Here is a 17,391-nt window from a genome sequence, read left to right on the forward strand (position 1 = left end):
TTCCACACCGGTGAAATGCAGAGATTACATTTGTGTCTCTGAAAATTCCTCAGGAGTTGCTGACACAGCCATGGGGGAGGTGAACAGCAAATAGAATGTTAGGGTAAAATTGCACACCTTTTCAATTTTGCTCTCTCCTTCCCCCTTTTTGGTCAGGGGTTGATCCCCTAGGGGTGGGTTGAAAGTATGAAAAGAGGGTGGATGTGAGGCTCCGTGCTGAAGGTGACATTTAAAGCAGTTCAGACTGTTGAAGTTTCCTGAAACGTTTAGACGTTCAAGGGGAATGCTCGCAAGCATGTGCTCTTTTCCTCTCTTCTGTACTCTTATGTTAATGACTGCTTGTGTCGTAGCTGAAACCTCAGTGGAGCTTCTCCCCAGAATAGCAGGGAGAGAATACAGATGCGGTTCTGAGTGGGGACCTCTGCCCTCCTCCACGTGGCGAGTCCCGGAGCGGGAGGCGGGTGGACTGAGGTCAGGCTCTGGGCCTCTGAGCCCGGAGACGGCGGGAGAGCGTGGAGGCCGCAGGATGCGCTGCCTGTGTGCCCTCCTGAGGTCCTGGGGCAGCGAGAGCGCCCACTCCGCCCGCACGTCAGACCCTGCTTCTGAAGCGTAAGTCGGGGGGTTGAGAGGAGGCTCGCGGCGGGCTGGTGGCCTCTGTTGGCCTTCACTTTCCATTCTGGGACCCTAGCTTGTGGCCTCTTTCCCGCTTCCCTACGTTTGTTCTAGTCTTAAAAGCCGCCACACTTAGGGGTAGATAAATCTGTTTTTTTGCTTGAATATACTTTTTTCTTCTTAAATTTAATTTTATTTTTTTATACAGCAGGTTGTTATTAGTTATCTATTTCATACATGTTAGTGTATATATGTCAATATACTTTTTCAGCATTGATTTAAACGTAGTGTTTAGCAGTTTTAAAGTCTTATTTACAGTCTTATGATCCTTACATTGTGTTAGTTTGAATTCTGAGTATGAATCTTGAAAATGTATATACAGAACCATCAGTTCTACTCTGTGACATAAATCACAGCAAGATTCTTTTTTTTTTTTTTTTAAGATAAAACACAAGTCAAACTTATTATTAGATTTGTCCACAGTCAGCAATGGTGATCTTCTTGCTGGTCTTGCCATTCCTGGACGCCAAGCGCTCCATGGCTTCCACAGTATTCGTGCCCTCTTTCACCTTGCCAGAGACCACATGCTTGCCATCCAACCACTCAGTCTTGGCAGTGCAGATGAAAAACTGGGAACCATTTGTGTTGGGGCCAGCATTTGCCATGGACAAGATGCCAGGACCCGTATGCTTCAGGAGGAAATTCTCGTCATCAAATTTCTCCCCGTAGATGGACTTGCCACCAGTGCCATTATGGCATGTGAAGTCACCACCCTGGCACATAAATGCCGGAATTATTCTGTGAAAGCAGGAACCTTTATAACCAAAGCCTTTCTCCCCAGTGCTCAGAGCACGAAAGTTTTCTACTGTCTTTGGAACTTTGTCTGCAAACAGCTCCAATCTGTTAACGTAGCTTTATGGATTGGATGAGCAGTCACTTCTTGGTTTCCAGGTCCCTTACCTCGAAGGAGACGCGGCCCAAGGGCTCGCCGTTGACGGCGATGTCAAAGAACACGGTAGGGTTGACCATGGTTGGGCAGCGCGGGAGGTTCTGGTGTGGCAGCGTCTGCAAAGCCAGCAAGATCCTTTTTGACCCACCTCCTGGGGTAACGGAAATAAAAACAAAAATAAACAAATGGGACCGAATGAAACTTAAAAGCTTTTGCACAGCAAAGGAAACCATAAACAAGACAAAAAGACAACCCTCAGGATGGGAGGAAATATTTGCAAATGAAACAAAGGACAAAGGATTCATCTCCAGAATTTACAAGCAGCTCAGTATCAAAAAAACAAACAATCCGATTGAAAAATGGGCAGAACACCTAAACAGACATTTCGCCAAAGAGGACATACAGATGGCCAAGAGGCACATGAGAAGATGCTCAACATCCCTAAGTATTAGAGAAATGCAAATCAAAGCTACAGTGAGGTATCACCTCACACCAGGTAGAATGGGCGTCATCAGAAAATCTACAAACAACAAACGCTGGACAGGGTGTGGAGAAAAGGGAACCCTCTTGGCACTGTTGGTGGGAATGTGAATTAGTACAGCCACTATGGAGAACAGTATGGAGGTTCCTTAAAAAACTACAAATAGAACTATCATATGACCCAGCAATCCCACTACTGGGCATATACCCTGAGAAAACCATAATTCAAAAGGGTCATGTACCACAATGTTCACTGCAGCACTATATACAATAGCCATGTCATGAAAGCAACTGAAATGCCCATTGACAGAAGAATGGATAAAGAAGATGTGGCACATATATACAATGGACTATTACTCAGCCATAAAAAGAAACGAAATTGAGTTATTTGTAGTGAGGTGGATAGACCTAGAGTCTGTCCTACAGAGTGAAGTAAGTCAGAAAGAGAAAAATACCTTATGCTAATACATATATATGGAATCTGAAAAAGTGGTACTGATGAACCTAGTTGGCAGGGGAAGAATAAAGACGCAGACGTTGAGAATGGACTGGGGGACACGGGGTGAAGGGGAGGCTGGGATGAAGTGAGAGAGTGGCATGGACATATATACACTACCAAACATAAAATAGATAGCCAGTGGGAAGCAGCTGCATAGCACAGGGAGATCAGCTCGGTGCTTTGTGACCACCTAGAGGGGTGGGATAGGGAGGGTGGGAGGGAGGCTCAAGAGGGAGGGGATATGGGGATATATGTATACATATGGCTGATTCACTTTGTTACACAGCAGAAACTCGCACACCATTGTAAAGCAATTATACTCCAATAAAGACGTTTAAAAAAAAAAAAGTTCGGCTGCCCTTGGATGGCAAAAAAAAGAAGCACCAGCTCTGTTGAATTATAACTGACGTGTACCTTTTGCATTATCATATGATAGTAGCCTCATAGGCTCATGGCTGCCTGTTTTGAGTGAATTACGGGTTTCGTTTTTTCCAGCACTTTAACTGTGGCTTTTTGCTGGGCTACTTGATGGCTCTCTGTGTGTTCCCCTGGTTGCCGTCTTGCGGCCCATGGTGTCATTTCAGTAAATACGGAGGAGGTACGCTGTGTAAGGATCGCTGGCCTCAGTAGAAATTAAGCTGAAAGAGCCTTTGTTTTGTCAGAAAAGCTGTAACCAGCCGTTTTGTCTGGTTTTATTGTAGTACTAAATTTGTTTTTAAAACTAAAAAAAAAAAACTATTTCAGTGATCTATAAAGATTTATAAAAAGTTCAGTTTCCTTTCTTAACTGTGCACGTGTCTGGCATTGCAAGGCTGTCATGTGAATATTAAAAGAAGTTACTTTTGCTTTTGCAAAAATTTCACATGAATTTTTAGTTGTAGGGAATTTTGGGGGGTGGGTGATGAGGATAACTTGCTTAGTTTTATTCATTATTGTCTGCCATAACTATGGTTATGAAATTGCACGTATAATACTGAAATATCAAAAATGGCCTGAAGAGACTTTTTGACGATTTTCCTTGTGGTAGAAAAGGCCCCAACTGGATTATATTTAAAGGAGTCGAAATGTACTGTTAGTATCATTAAGCTTCATTTTTATGGGACTCTGCTTGATCCTTTGTTCAACATTCAGAGAAATGCTGGTAAAATATAAATGTCTCCTCCATAAAGCCATCATTTCTCTCTGCTCACATGTTAGGGATGGGTGGGCTGATCTGAAGAGGCGCACGTTTCCGAGTGAAAATGTTTGAGGGCTAGGGCGGGCGTGGTGGGCACAAGACGTGGAGCGGCCGCGCGTGGGTAGGGGGCCCCGCCTGGGCTCGGCCGCTGTTGGCAGTGGCTCCCGTCTGCAGATGTGCGCGATGACCCCTGTCTCAGGCCCGGGGTGGCGTGGGCGGGAAGGATGCACAGTGCGTGTCTGGTGCCGTTGCCCCTGCTCTGTCCCTCTCCCTGACGTGCGCTCCTACCTGTGCGTCTCCTCTGCCCGAGCTTGGGGAGGTGGGCCAGGAGGCAGCCCTGAGGGTCGGGCTTGGAAGACCCAGCCCTGCAAGGAGGGGAAGGCAGGGTGATGGCAGAGCATGGAACCGTGCACAGCGGTGCCAGCGCCAGGCTGCCCCACAGCAGGGTCCCGGAGCATCGCCTGCCTGGCTTCGGAAGCCCAGCCCTGTGGTTTTCCGGGAAAACCGTTCTTCGAAAGCACAGAGTTCTGTGCACAGAGGTGTTGGGTCGTGTTGCCTATGCAAGCGCGTGTGCACATAGAGCCCTAGAAGTAGTTAGGCCGCTTCTGTGCTAAATATTTTAAATTGCACCACCGTGGCAGGCTGTCTCGCAGGAAGGAACTCGTCATGAAGCCTTCCTTCTGATGGAAGTGGGAAAAATGTGTATTGTATATGCTGAGTTGTTATAACGAGGACTTTGTGAACATTTTCCCGTTTTATAATTTGCTTTGATTTTGATCATAGCTCCTAAATGTGTATGTATATTTATTTAAAAGGTTGATTTTTGAAGAAAACTATGTATAGGTAGGTAGGTAGATGGCAGTGCTGTTAACTGTGCTGTCACTCTTCTTACGCAGCCAGGACGCGCTCCGGCTCAGGCCACCCACGTTGTCGCGAGCCCCAGCACAGACAGGAGCTGTCTCCAAGAGAGGTCTTACTGCTTGAGAGACATAAGGCTGATTTCCCAGGGGTTGATGAATTTGTTTGCAGCCTGACATTTGGAAGCTTTTGTTTCTGAGCTGGTTTAGTCGGGTCAGGTACCTTCCCCTTTGGATATGTCAGCAGAATCGATGTGCGGGGTTGAGAGTAAGAGGTGGGCAGTGCCAGCACCAGCTCTGCTGTCACACCTCCCACAGAAAGTCACTCTAGGTTGTACCGTAGGAGACTCTCGTGTTCACCGCTTTTGAACTAGCAGTTTCAGACGGTTTAGCCTGAATACCGCGCGTTTTTCGCCAGGAGCCATCAGGGGGGCTGCTGGTCCTAGGAAGTTTGGGCGGGCGGCCACGTACAGCTCGGGGTGGAGGTGAGGCGTGAGGCGGGTTCAGCTGACCGGCACCCGGAGGGGATGGGCTCGGTGATTCTTCAGGACCCCGAGGTTGTCCCGCCCTCCCAGTGGGTGGGTGCCGCCTCTTCTCACAGCCTGCATTCCAGGTGACCTCCGTCCCCCGGTGTCTGGAGGGACAAGTCTCGGCAGCAGTGAGGGGCACAGACTGGCTTCCTCCCATGGACCCTTTATAAACGTCATCTGTCCCTCAGTGCAGAGACAGAAGCACAGAGTTTCAGTCACAGACGTGAGCCACAAATGTGTGGGTGACAGAGCTTGACCCACAGCTGCTCCCCTGACCTTCCTGGGGTCTTCCTGAACTGGAGCCCCCAGGGCGGCACAGGGCACGATGTGGGGCAGCTCAGGAGGGCGTTGCCACTGGAGCGTTAGGTGGAAGGTGGTGAGGGTGAGGGTGACGGAGGAGGAGTACGGTATTGAAGACGTGCTTTTAGAGCTGAGTTAGCTTCTGAGCGTGTACTAGGTGTCCTCACCTACAGATGCGGAAAACTTTCTTCACACACACTGGGAGGGTTAAATGAAATGATGATGCGAAAATGCTTTTGGAAGTTTAAAGCCCGAGGATGTGTGAGTTACTTTATCGTGCTGCATCATGCAGCCGCCTTCGGGGACTAAAGCACCTGGAGGGTCAGCGCCATGATTCAGTTGGTGGTAGTTGGGACGCATCTCCTGACACGTTTTACTGTCTTGAGGTTCCAGGTAACGGGGCCCTGTTCTTGCGCTCAGAAGGCCACTCACATTCACACTCTTCCACAGGAAAGTGCCTCGCTGAGGTGGCCTTTCGTGATGGGGGGTGGGTGGGGGGGTGGTGGCTGGGAAACCACAGGTGCTCTGTGTTACGCGCACGTGGTTTTGCTCAGACTGAGGGCGAGAACATGAGCTGTGTGGGGATCTCCCCTCTGGTGTTTGGAGATAACCAGCACGTGTTGGGCTGTGACAGCGGTAGCCTCTGAACCGTCGGGGACACCGCGTGGTACTTCGTAGTCCTGGTGGGACTGGGGCGGGGGCGCGGCCCTTCTGGGCTCTAACGGTGGCCTCTTCTCCCTCCCCGCGTGGCTGCGCGTGGTCAGTGAAGAGCTGGGCGAGTTCATGGAGATGAAGGGCGCCAGCAGCCCAGGCATTCTCGTGCTGACCACCGGCCTCAGCAAGCCGTTCATGCGCCTGGACAAGTACCCTGCACTGCTCAAGGAGCTGGAGAGACATATGGAGGTACGTGTGCCTGCCCCGCCTGCCAGCCAGCCACGCCCGGGAGAGGGCTCCCGGGCCAGAGCCTGCAGAGGGGGTTTAACCAGCAGCCCGTAACTCGGGGTTTTCAGAATGACGTTGTTAAATGTGGACTTGCTTTCCCTTATCTCAGCTGTAGAAAAGCGTCTGCTCCTTCAGTTCCTCTCCACCCACTGCTGCTGACGGGGGATTTTCCCGTCGCTAGAAAACGCTCATAGCGTTGAGGTGTCATATCAGGAACGCGTACTTACGGTGTTGTGAAGTACATAAGTCATAGAGTAATAACAGTGAAAGAATCAGCTAATGATACGTATTTATTCTGTGTTCAGATAGCAGGCTGTGGGCCCGGGAGAAATTTGGGTTCAGGTTACTGGCTTGGTTTAGGCCGTAGGGAACCATTTCCCAAAGGGCAGGCCATCCGGTCTTCTTCACAGCTGTTCCCCTCTGTCCTCTGGTGCCAGAGCAGCAGAGGCCCGTAAGGGCTGGGCATGGCCGTGTGCCGGCCTCCCTCCCCAAGGCAGGGTCCAGATCCCTCTGCTCCACGATCCCCTCGAGGACTAAGAAACGGCGCTTTAATGCTGCGAAGAATAGGACAGGTTCCAGGTTGAAAAGTCTAGGGAAGGCCCGCGCCAGTCTACAGAGCGCCTTTCTAAGGAAAAACTTCTCATTATGAAAGCTAATAGTGTGCTGTTTTATTCAAAGGATTATCATCCAGATAGACAAGATATTCAGAAATCCATGACTGCCTTCAAAAACCTTTCAGTAAGTGACTAAGCATATCACGTTGTTTTTTTTTCCCCGTCAGACATTATTATGGCAAACGAATGCAGAAAATTACTTGTGAAGTATAATTTGGATTTACTCTGATGAAATAAAAATAAATATATAGTAGTTATGCCATGGCTGGTAAACTCTCAGGCTTTACTAGACTGTGGACACCAGGAAAATGAAATGATAATTGTTTAAATTTTAAAAAGGCACCACATAATGCTAGAGCTACTTACAGTGATTCAGAACATGTTTTTAACCTCATCCCACAGTGTCTTTAGTGACTGAGTGTGAAATGGAATGCTGTTGGTTTTTTTTATCTGTTGTCATGCTGTCTTACTGACTTGAGTTTCTGGAATACGTGTCTTATTTACAGCACAAGTGGAACTTACTCTTTCTCCCCCTCTTCTCAGTCTTCTCTGTTGCGTTCACTAGTAAAAGCAGAAAATACTTTTCTTGCCCAGTCCCCGTTTTTTCTTCTAAAAGTGGCAGGGATGGCTGTATTTTTCTAAAAGTGTTTCTCGTTCTAGAGCTGTTGCGTGTTTTGTCTCTCTTGACTTGATTCCGTACTTGTGAAGTAAGCAAATTGTTCGCCAGGTGATCTGTCTTAAGAAGTAAGATACAAAGCAGTATGGCCAGAACCTAAGGTTCCAGGAGTCCCGTTTCTTCTAACGGTGTTCTGTGCTTCTCAGGCGCAGTGTCAGGAAGTACGGAAAAGGAAGGAGCTGGAGCTGCAGATCCTGACGGAAGCCATCCGGAGCTGGGAGGGGGATGACATTAAGACCCTGGGCAACGTCATTTACATGTCCCAGGTCCTGATTCAGTGCGCTGGGAGCGAGGTACCGCAGTGCGCGAGCGCCATTCCCAGCACGGCTTTCCTAGGGCCCCTGCGCATGGCCGGTTTGGGAGGCGCCTGCCTGGGGCACGGCTTCCCAGCAGTTCCTTCACTTTTGTGAGCAGTGTGTCGATGGCGGCGCGTGGAAGCGCTGCCTGCGTTTCTCTTTCTGTGTCTCCTTTTAGTTTCTTGGGAATGTTTGTCCTTGGCTGTGGTCTCTGTGGGGCTTTTCTTACCTATTGAAGCAAATGAGTTTTAATACATAAACAGTGCTTTTAGGTCTTTCATGTAGATTGGGTAAAGTTTATGGGGTGGGTGGAAACATTGAGTTGACGTGTTGGATTTTAGGTTAGTGCCAGGGCCTACCAGTGGACTAAATCCATCTCCACATTTTATCCCACCCTCCTTCAGCCTGAAGGGCCCACCTGGTCACCCACTGCCCCTAAAAGCTTACAGGTTCTTTTCCTCCATTTTCTCTCAAGCACAGAAAGAAGATTTTACTAATTAAGAGTTAATGGCAGAGCTAAACTCCTTAATCAGATTTTATAAACAGATGTTAACGTGAGCTACTTGTGAGTCTAAGAATTTATCATAATTTTGTTTCCATTTAATTTAGCTCATGAAATTTGGTAGAGAGAAATATCTAAACAGGAAGTATGATATAATATTTCCTAAGGCCTACTGTAAATATTCTCACAGCTGTAAAAATGTGTTTTTAAAACAATTATTTGAATTTGCTCTTTTACATTAGGAAAAGAATGAACGATATCTTCTGCTCTTCCCAAATATTTTGCTAATGTTGTCTGCCAGTCCTAGGATGAGTGGTTTTATATACCAGGTAAAACACATTTTAAATTTGTATTTAATTGTTTATTGTGGATCTGAGAATCATTTCCAGGCTGGTTTTGAGTTTTGTGTTCAATACTACATGCATCTGTTTGTGGGCTGCGTGTAGTGTTGTATGTATAGTGTTACATTCAGATACCTACACACAAGTCCTGTCTGTGCATTTCGATGTGACTGTGCAAATTAGGATACTTGTGTTAATCCAAAGCAAAAAAAGAAGGAGACTGAAATTTGTGGAGCTGCCCCCCAGGACACAGACTGCTGAGGTGCGGTGCCAGCCCGTCGCCACCAAGTCGCGTGCCGCTTCTTTCCTGGCGGCTGGTGCATGGTGGGCACAGCAGCGGGCTAGCTGGAGGGGGCCCCGCGGCCGAGGTGGGTCTTGGGCACACGTCGGGTGGTGTACGTGGTAGTGGACGATCGTTTAGCCTTTCTATTGTTGATCATTTTTCTGATTTTCTCTGAGAGAATATGGGAGCTGATTTAAGAAGAACACGCAAGGGGAAATGTTTTCTTTTTTGTGCGCTAATTTCAAATGTGGTGTTAAGTGCTTTATGCTTTTTCTGTCTGTCTAGTAGGAGCTTCTAGCAAGGTTTACTGCCTTCTCTCTGTGTAGTTACAGAAGCTTCTGCCTTTCCCATCCGTTTTTCGAGGCCTGGCTAGTCACCAGATGCTGTTTCAACAGAGTCGGCCTTTGTTTTCTCCGAGCTGCGTTTCTGCATATGCAGCACATTGTTTGTTTTGTCCCCGACCAGAGCTCTAGCGGGTCCTGAGTCCAGAGTGTCCGTGGCTTGTTTGTACCTGCACAGAAAGCTTTGCCACCCGAAGGGGAGTGTCATCGCACACTCCACAAGGAGCACTTTAAAATTGAGGAAGCAGCTGTACACGGGCAAGCCTAGAAAAATAATACCTCTTAATCCGTAAGCCTGCCGCTGACTGACGTCTGGCTGAGGGAGCACCTGCTCAGGTTCCCCCAAACTGGCGGCTCCCGCTTTAAGTGGCCTTGGTCCTTTTCCATCAGTGTTCTCCAGCTTCGTGCTGTACACCCAGGAGGCTGAGTCGGGGCCCTGCTTTGACCTGCAGGAGTTAAGGTTGCCATCTGGGGCAGGCTTAGGCCCCTAGGATGTTGGCATTGACATGCCACCAGCAGAGCACTGTTCTCCCGCCCTGTGCACGGGTTCCTGGGGGCTTTCTCTCCAAGTGCTGTGACCCACGGTCCACGTACTGTCAGTATTCATTTCTGGCTCTGAGGGGTGTTAAAAAGCGCTACATCCAGCAACAGTGAGCACGTCCTGTCCGCCGGGGTTGCCGCTGCGCTGAATGCAGCCCTGCAGCTCTGTTTCCTGGAGAGTTCTCGGAGCTGTTGGTCACCCCTGTGCCTTAGGACTCTTGGAAGGGCGTCTGCAGTGTCTGCATCTAACCACGGCTGTGCCGGTGCTACCCTGTCCCGCCTGCTGAGCCCCGGTGGCCCGTGGCCTGGATGATACCTGTCTCGGGAGGGGAGGGGTGGGGAGACCACCTCGTGCCCTGTGGGATGCTCGGCGTCACCCCTGGCCCCCGCCCTGTAGACGTCAGGAGGCCTGTGGGCTGTGGCATTGCCGGCGCGCCCTCTGCAGGGCAGGACTCCCGCTGCCACCCCACTGAGAGTCCTGCTTCTCGGGGGCGGCTTGGCCCCAGTCCTCAGGGAGAGACTTTCCCGGAGGACTTGCTTGGCCACCGCGTTCCGTGGTGTGTCTGTTATTTGTGCTGGTCCCTTCCGGCCCATTTCCGGCCCCTCCCCGTGGGCGTCCCCGCTCCCCTCCCCAGGCCCTCTGTTGTCAGAGCGTATGGGCTGGCTGCTCTTCTCTGCATTTTGTGCAGCGCTCAGCACAGCTCTCGACTTCCCGTCTGGTGACGACCACGCACAGCTACTGTCCAGTTCCTCTTGCTCCAATTTCCTCCTTACTTTGCTTTCAGACGTGGAACTTCCTCTGCATTTCTTTAAGGCAAATCTGTGCTTCCTTTGCATAAAGAACATCATTTAAAATAGCCACTGTAGACGCTAGTTTTTTTTATCACGATGTGTAATGTTTCTGTGTCCTGCTGTTGATGTTTAGAGTAACCCATCAGATGAAATTTTTTTTTTTCTGGTTTGCTGCCTTGTACCTTTTTGCTGGCTCATTTCTTGAGTCTAGTATTACGATTTCTTGTTTGAGATAGAGGTTCATATTGTACATGCATTCGGTACAAACAAAAGAGCATTTTTGCGTTACAGAGACAGTTCCTCTGCCATTTCTAAAATCATTTAATATTTACTTTATTAATGGTATCTTCTTTACTAGAAAATCACTAATTGTTTTTTTTGGGGGGGGTTCTTTTTTAGGGAAAGCTACCAACGACAGGAATGACAATCACAAAGCTTGAGGACAGTGAAAATCATAGAAATGCATTTGAAATATCAGGTGATAGGCACAGACTCTGTGGATGCCCTCTGTCCGGGTGACCAGGCAGCTGGCCCTCTGTGTGCAGGCCCTTGCCGACCCTTCCAGGGGGCTGACGGCAGCGCTGTTGGCCCTCCTCGGGGGTGCGCGTGTGCGTGTGTGTGTGTTCCGCCTGCTCCCCGTTTCAGCTGTGTTTCTCTCTTCCAGGGAGCATGATTGAGCGGATCTTAGTGTCCTGCAGCAACCAGCAGGACCTGCACGAGTGGGTGGACCATCTGCAGAAGCAGACGAAGGTCACCTCTGCGGGAAACCCCACCATTAAGCCTCACTCTGTGCCGTCTCACACCGTAAGGGCCCCCGTCCCTCTCCCGCCTCCAGACTCTGGGGTCAGCCTTGGGTTCGGTTGCCAGCAAGTGATCGAGTGCTTTAAGGCACAGTCAGCCTCTGGGTCAGGAAAGCACAACATGTGCGTTGTGTTTCTCTGCAAGCACTTGCTCATTGCCAGTGGATGGTGAATCGCCACGCGCACGCACGCACGCGCGCGCGCACACACACACAGAGTTCATGGCCCCTGGCTAGGAAGCTGCGTGCACACACATGCACATGGACACACACACACACACACACACACACATACACACAGAGTTCATGGCCCCTGGCTAGGAAGCTGCGTGCGCACACACACACACACACACACACACAGTTCATGGCCCCTGGCTAGGAGGCTGCCTTGCTCAGAGTGGGTCGTGTAACCTAAGTTGGTTTCAACCAAAAGCCTGAGAGCCACTGGTCCATAGAGGGCTTTTCTGAGCATTTTAATTGTATTTATTGTGTTTCATCAAAAAAACAAACAGTGAATACTTACGATGACAAAAAGGACCAGATTCATGTTGAAGGCGTTAAAATGTAGTTTTTGACTCCTTGTTTTGATTGTAAGAAATCTGTATCTTCTACTCTTAGAAAAGCCCAACAGCTCTTTAAGCTTTTAGATCCTGAAAGATTTCAAGATGTATCAGCGCCAAAGTGCCAGTGTTTAAAACTTCTCTTTCCTGGTGTTTCATGCCTAAGATCCTGGTATTGAATCATCTGATCATTCATCATCTTTACCAGATAATATTGAAGAACCAGGCAAGAACCTTCTTACAAATGACTAGGGTCTCACAGCATTTCTGGCTGGTGGGTTCTTCTTGCCATCCTTGCCAGACTGTGACGATCTTTACCGGGAGTTTTCTACCCCCTGTGGTCGCCATCCTTGGGGTTAAAGTTTTAGCTCAGGGACGGTGGCCATGGCGCAGCGTGCTGGTCACAGGTGCAATGTCTTAGGCCATTTCTCAACAGTTCGGGGGTTAAAACTGCTCATTTGCTTCAGCTAATGTTTCATTTTGAATGGCTCCACCATTTATAACTTTTCCATACTTTTAAAAAATACTAAAGATGCTTAGCTTTCACGGGACTAAATTTATCCCAAGGACATATGTGCGTCCACGTGTGTGTTTATAAGGAAGAGGGAAGTGCCTTCTCGCTCAGACTGTCTGTAACAGCCTGACACTAACCTTTATAAGGTCACATCAAGTAATACTGTGCTGTGTATCGGGACGCTGGCCGCTCTCGTTCCTGTTCTTGTCACATAGTGGCAAGGGAGTTAACAGCCCCGCTGTCTGGAGGGCACTGTGCCCCACACGCAGGGTTGTCAAGTGTTGTGTGCTCTTCTTACGGAGGTTCTCTCTGGGGGTGTCTGTGTTCTCCCTGTGATTGCTGTGTCCAGCTTGAATAATACTCTAACTTTAGCATAAAGCTACCTCTCTTGACTTTTACAAGCAAGGAGAAATAAAACCAAATGTTACTTATCATGACATTGCTAGAAGGGATGTTTTGCGCAATTTTCCCCTTTTGTGAATTATTTAGTTTGAAAAAATTATTTTGTCGTGGTTGTATTAACACGTTACAGCACACACACACACCCAGGACAGGTGTGTGGTCACTGCAGAGAGTCCACTGCTTCTGTCCTTGGACACCCAGCCTCAGCTAGAGCCTGGGCTTCCCTTTAAGCCTGTTTTTCAGATACTGTTCAGTTCTTTCGAATGATGATCTCACTCAGGTTTCCAGCTCGCAGAACCACTCAGCTCTTTCTCCTGTTAAGCATACTGTATTGTTTTCGGCTAATTTGAGTTCTTTAGCTAATTTTGAATGTTATTTATTTTATTTAACATTTTCTTATTTAATTGTCAGTGTGATGGAATACTTTTGGGTTTTCTAGGAATATAAACCCCATTAATAAGGTCCTTCTGAGAAATTAGATTTATATAACTTTGTTTTGATTAAAGCTGATTTTTCTGAGAAAATGTTTTATCCCAGGGATTGGCAAAATTTTTCTAATAAAATACAGGCAGTAAATATTGGGGGTTTTTAGGCAATATGGTCTCTGTCACAATTATAGTTTGTTTTTGTAATACAAAAGCAGCCACTGACAGGAATAGGCCTGACTGTGTCCCGGGAGCATTTTTTTTTTTTTTTAAACAAAAACAGGGATCAGGCCCTAGTTTTGGCCACCCTTGAATCACCAGGCAGTGAGTAATACAGCTGGGGAGGTAATCATTACGCTAGTCATAATCACATTCTCAGTGCAGGGAATGCCCGTTCTGTCGTACAGTTCTGGTATCTGTACTAAATGAAATACCTTTTTGCAAAAGTGAGTCCATGGCAGTTAAAGGTGGTGGGTGGAATTTCCGGGTCTGGACCCCCAGCGCCCCGCTGCTTCCTGACCCCAGCTCAGCTGCGGCCTGCGGCCTGGAGCAGCAGCTCCCCGCTCAACCCAAGTGGCCCAGAGACTGAGCACCTGGAGAGTCCAGAGCACTGCCCACAGGCTGGGGCTGCCCAGCGGGGGCGTCTTGGTGGGCCGGGTGTGTTTGCTCAGGGCTCCCCTGACACTGAACGGTGTCTCTGCTCTCTCCCGCCCTGTGCCCCGCGCAGCTCCCCTCCCACTCGGTCACCCCGTCCAGCAAGCATGCGGACAGCAAGCCCGTGCCGCTGACGCCCGCCTACCACACGCTGCCTCACCCCTCGCACCACGGCACTCCACACACCACCATCAACTGGGGGCCCCTGGAGCCTCCGAAGACCCCCAAGCCCTGGAGCCTGAGCTGCCTGCGACCCGCACCCCCTCTCCGGCCCTCAGCTGCGCTCTGCTACAAGGAGGTGAGCCCCGACTTGACGGCTGGGCGTGTTACTTCGGCCGTTCCCTGCTTCAGTCCAGGGAGTTCAGAAACGTGGGCCATCCCGTGTGTCTGTGACATAAAGCAGATCGGCCTCTTCAGAACTGTGAAGGGTCTGCCTTTGTTCTCTTGTCACTCCTTCCTGTGGTCCCGGGAGCCCTGGGGAGACCCTTTTGGTGGGGCCCTCTCTGTGCCCGTCACGAAGGAGCTGTTTCTGTGCCCACCTGACCTCCGTTCCCTCTGCCCAGAGGCCACGGAGCTGGGAGGCTTCGCGTGGTCCCGGCCTCTCGCTGAAAGAACTTTGAACTTGGTTGTGATGCGTCTCAGCTCACTGTGTGCGTGCCACTCTGCCACACCGTGTGACCCTTGTCAGGCTTGAGCTCTTGCCTGGGAACCCTGCGTCTGGTCACCTGTGTAAGGCGGGGGGAACGTTTACGGGGAAGGGCAGCGCTCCTCATGGCGTGGTCACAGCGCACCCGCTCTCCTCCACTCGGACAGTGTTTGCACGTGTCTGCTGTTCCCTCCCTGCCCTGATGAGAAAGGGAAGGGACTCGAGAAGTAGGGTCCAGGAATATCTGCCCTTGAGGAAGCTGGTGATGGTGTGAAATGATGAGTGTGAGTGGAGTTTGGTTACCATAGGCGTGACTGTGAGTGTGGCGGGCGTGGCCTGGCTGTGAGCCTGGTGTGAGCCTTTGCGTGTCCATGAGGCTGCATTTGCAGAGGCCCTGGAGCAGACACCCCCTCCGTGCTTGCTGGCAGCCCTAGGTGTTTTAAGATCTATAGAAGAGTACAGCGTAAGTTGTAGTTAATCCTTTATGTTTCTGTTAATGAATTTTGGTTTTTGTGACGTGTACCTTGCGGGTGTCCCTGTGCCCAGGTCGGAGCGTTCCTTGCCCTGGCAGCTCCTGGAAGAGTGCTGATGTCTGTGTTGCAGGCATGTGGGCAAGCCCTGGTGATCTCATTGCTGGGGAGGGAGAGTGGGGCGGGGGAGGGAGAGTGGGGCGGAGGAGGGAGAGGAAGGCGTGGAGGGGTGTGGCCGTGAGCACGTCCAGTGTGCTGAGCACGCAGACCGCCTGGTGGAAAGTGGTCACAGACGAAAGGCGGAACAGAGCACTGCCAAGTGGGCGCTCTGCCCGGCTTCACCTCCATTGCCCAGGACTCAGGGAAGCCACAGGACACATGCTGGCTTCACCTCTCTAGGGACTGATTTCTGCTGCACTTTCAGGAGCTTTAAAATTTTCGTTTTCACGGGGAAGATTTTGAAGAGACACCTTAAAAACTCAGGCTCCGTTCTCTCTGCTTTTCAGTCTGATCCATCCCATAGCACGAGTCATGTTCCGAGTCTCGGATTCTCATCGTAAGGTTCACCAGTGGTTTATATAATTTAAATGATGCAGAAGTCAGCCTTTCCTGACATGAAGATTCAGCATACGCTTGACAGTCACAACCTTGCCCACCGCGTTGGGCTCGGGCCTGCTCTGTCTTCCACCTTCCCCTTCGCGGGGGGTGGGGGGGTTTCGGGCGCTGTGTTGCGGGGGAGGGGTAGACCCTGAGGCGGTGAACGTAGCTCTGGGCGGTGGGAACGCGAGCGGGGCTCTGTCTTCTGCACGCCTCTGCCCTCCAGCCCGTGGGCTGCTCTTAGACCCTTTTCTTCTCCCTTGAGGCTTCAGGCGCTTTCCTGAAGGAGTTGTGTTTACTTGCCTTTCTTTTAATGGTGGCCTTAGTTGCCCCTCCCTGGCTGGGTGACTGCAGCGGGGGGGCCTGCCGCAGAGTTAGCAGCGCGCAGCTCCCTGCGCAGGCCTCGGCCAGCTGGCCTTTCCAAGCCAGGCGTGGCTGTCGTCCCGGTGCCCCCGATCCAGGTGACACGAAGGTTCCTATCAGAGTCTGCGCCCTGTTGGCTGTAGCTGATGCCCAGCAGCCGGCAAAGAGCGGTCAGAGCTCGAGGGGAGCAGGCGCCCCCGCGGTGCCGGAGCGTTTGCTGCTCCACACCTTCACAGCGGCCCTCCTCGCGGACCCGCGCGAGTTCCTACCTTGGGGTCTGTCAGCCTTTCCCCCTTTGCTTCCCTAGGATCTCAGCAAGAGTCCCAAGACCATGAAAAAGCTGCTCCCCAAGCGCAAGCCCGAGCGGAAGCCTTCGGACGAGGAGTTTGCGCTGAGGAAAAGTGAGTATACCTGTGGGGACGCGGGGCTCTCGGCGCGCGGGCGGGGAGGCGCCGGGCTTTCCAGGGCCGCACGCGGGAGCCAGCGCCCAGCTGAGGGTCCCCTCTAAAGGACGTAGCTGGAGCGGGGGAGGTGCGGGTCCGCGCGACCCGCCCGGCCTCCCCTGGGTGGGCCTTCCCTGCGTGGACCTCTTTGCGGGGCCCCTCGACCCGGGGTCACCCTCCCTTGGGCGGCGACTGCGGGTCTCCGCCGTGGGACCGACCCTGTGCTCGGAGGGCCCCCGTGCTCCGTGAGGACTCCGGAGATGCCGTGGGCGGCGTGGACGGCGCCTCCAGGCCCTCGGCCTCCCGCGTGGATGCGTGGCAAGAGCGACCCGGCGCGGCAGGCGGGAGGGGCTCTGCGGGCCGCCTTTGCAGCTCCCCCCGCCCCGAGAACTGCCACGGGGCTCTGTGACTTTCCGGACCTTTGCTCCTTTTGCCCACACCCATTTGGGAGCCTTTGGGGATTCACTTCCAGAGGAAGGCTTTTAGACTGGAGCCGAGTAGCCGGCGTCACCCCGAGGAGGAGGTGGCTTGGTGCAGTGGCTGCAAGTGGGGACCCCCCCCCCCGTCCTTGGCGAGGGTCATGGTGGCCCTGGGGAAGTGGGCGCAGGGATGGCCCGGAGGCTGCTCCCGGGTGAGCTCCCTCCGCCCGGGCCACCTGACGTCCCCTGCCACAGCCCCGCTCGTCCTGCTGTCCTGCGGTTCCTTGGTCACTTCCTCAGATAGCGCACCTGCGGGACACCTGATGGAGCGGGGGAGGCCGAGCACCCCCGTGCGGAGGGTCCACCTG

The 17,391-nt window shown here is 51.3% G+C and overlaps 2 protein-coding genes across 5 annotated transcripts in view; one reads left to right on the forward strand and one right to left on the reverse strand.

The window, feature by feature from the left end:
- ARHGEF7 (Rho guanine nucleotide exchange factor 7) overlaps positions 1-17,391 on the forward strand; it is a 127,053-nt gene that overhangs the window by 93,460 nt on the left and 16,202 nt on the right. For all 4 annotated transcript variants that reach the window (XM_030856724.2, XM_030856721.3, XM_060288120.1 and 1 more), the window contains 8 exons: positions 6,169-6,307; positions 7,025-7,084; positions 7,783-7,929; positions 8,677-8,763; positions 11,131-11,209; positions 11,396-11,535; positions 14,159-14,383; positions 16,469-16,562. In XM_030856724.2, coding sequence (XP_030712584.1) covers positions 6,169-6,307; positions 7,025-7,084; positions 7,783-7,929; positions 8,677-8,763; positions 11,131-11,209; positions 11,396-11,535; positions 14,159-14,383; positions 16,469-16,562 — 971 coding nt within the window. The remainder of the gene's footprint in view (positions 1-6,168; positions 6,308-7,024; positions 7,085-7,782; positions 7,930-8,676; positions 8,764-11,130; positions 11,210-11,395; positions 11,536-14,158; positions 14,384-16,468; positions 16,563-17,391) is intronic.
- LOC115853350 (peptidyl-prolyl cis-trans isomerase A-like) lies at positions 1,034-1,641 on the reverse strand. Its single transcript, XM_030856736.2, has 2 exons — positions 1,573-1,641; positions 1,034-1,505 (listed from the first exon to the last, which is right to left on the reverse strand). The coding sequence occupies exons 1-2, from the start codon at positions 1,639-1,641 to the stop codon at positions 1,080-1,082; spliced, it is 495 nt and encodes a 164-aa protein (XP_030712596.1). The 3' UTR covers positions 1,034-1,079.

Source organism: Globicephala melas, chromosome 18 (assembly GCF_963455315.2).
Source record: "Globicephala melas chromosome 18, mGloMel1.2, whole genome shotgun sequence".
In the NCBI taxonomy this organism is placed as follows: domain Eukaryota; kingdom Metazoa; phylum Chordata; class Mammalia; order Artiodactyla; family Delphinidae; genus Globicephala; species Globicephala melas.

What these genes read in the sequence shown, in the direction of transcription:
- LOC115853350 (XM_030856736.2), bottom strand. Translation starts at nt 1,641, where the DNA reads ATGGTCAACCCTACCGTGTTCTTTGACATCGCCGTCAACGGCGAGCCC. An exon ending in TGGGCCGCGTCTCCTTCGAG is followed by an intron (nt 1,506 to 1,572) that starts GTAAGGGACCTG and finishes AACAGATTGGAG; the next exon opens with CTGTTTGCAGACAAAGTTCC.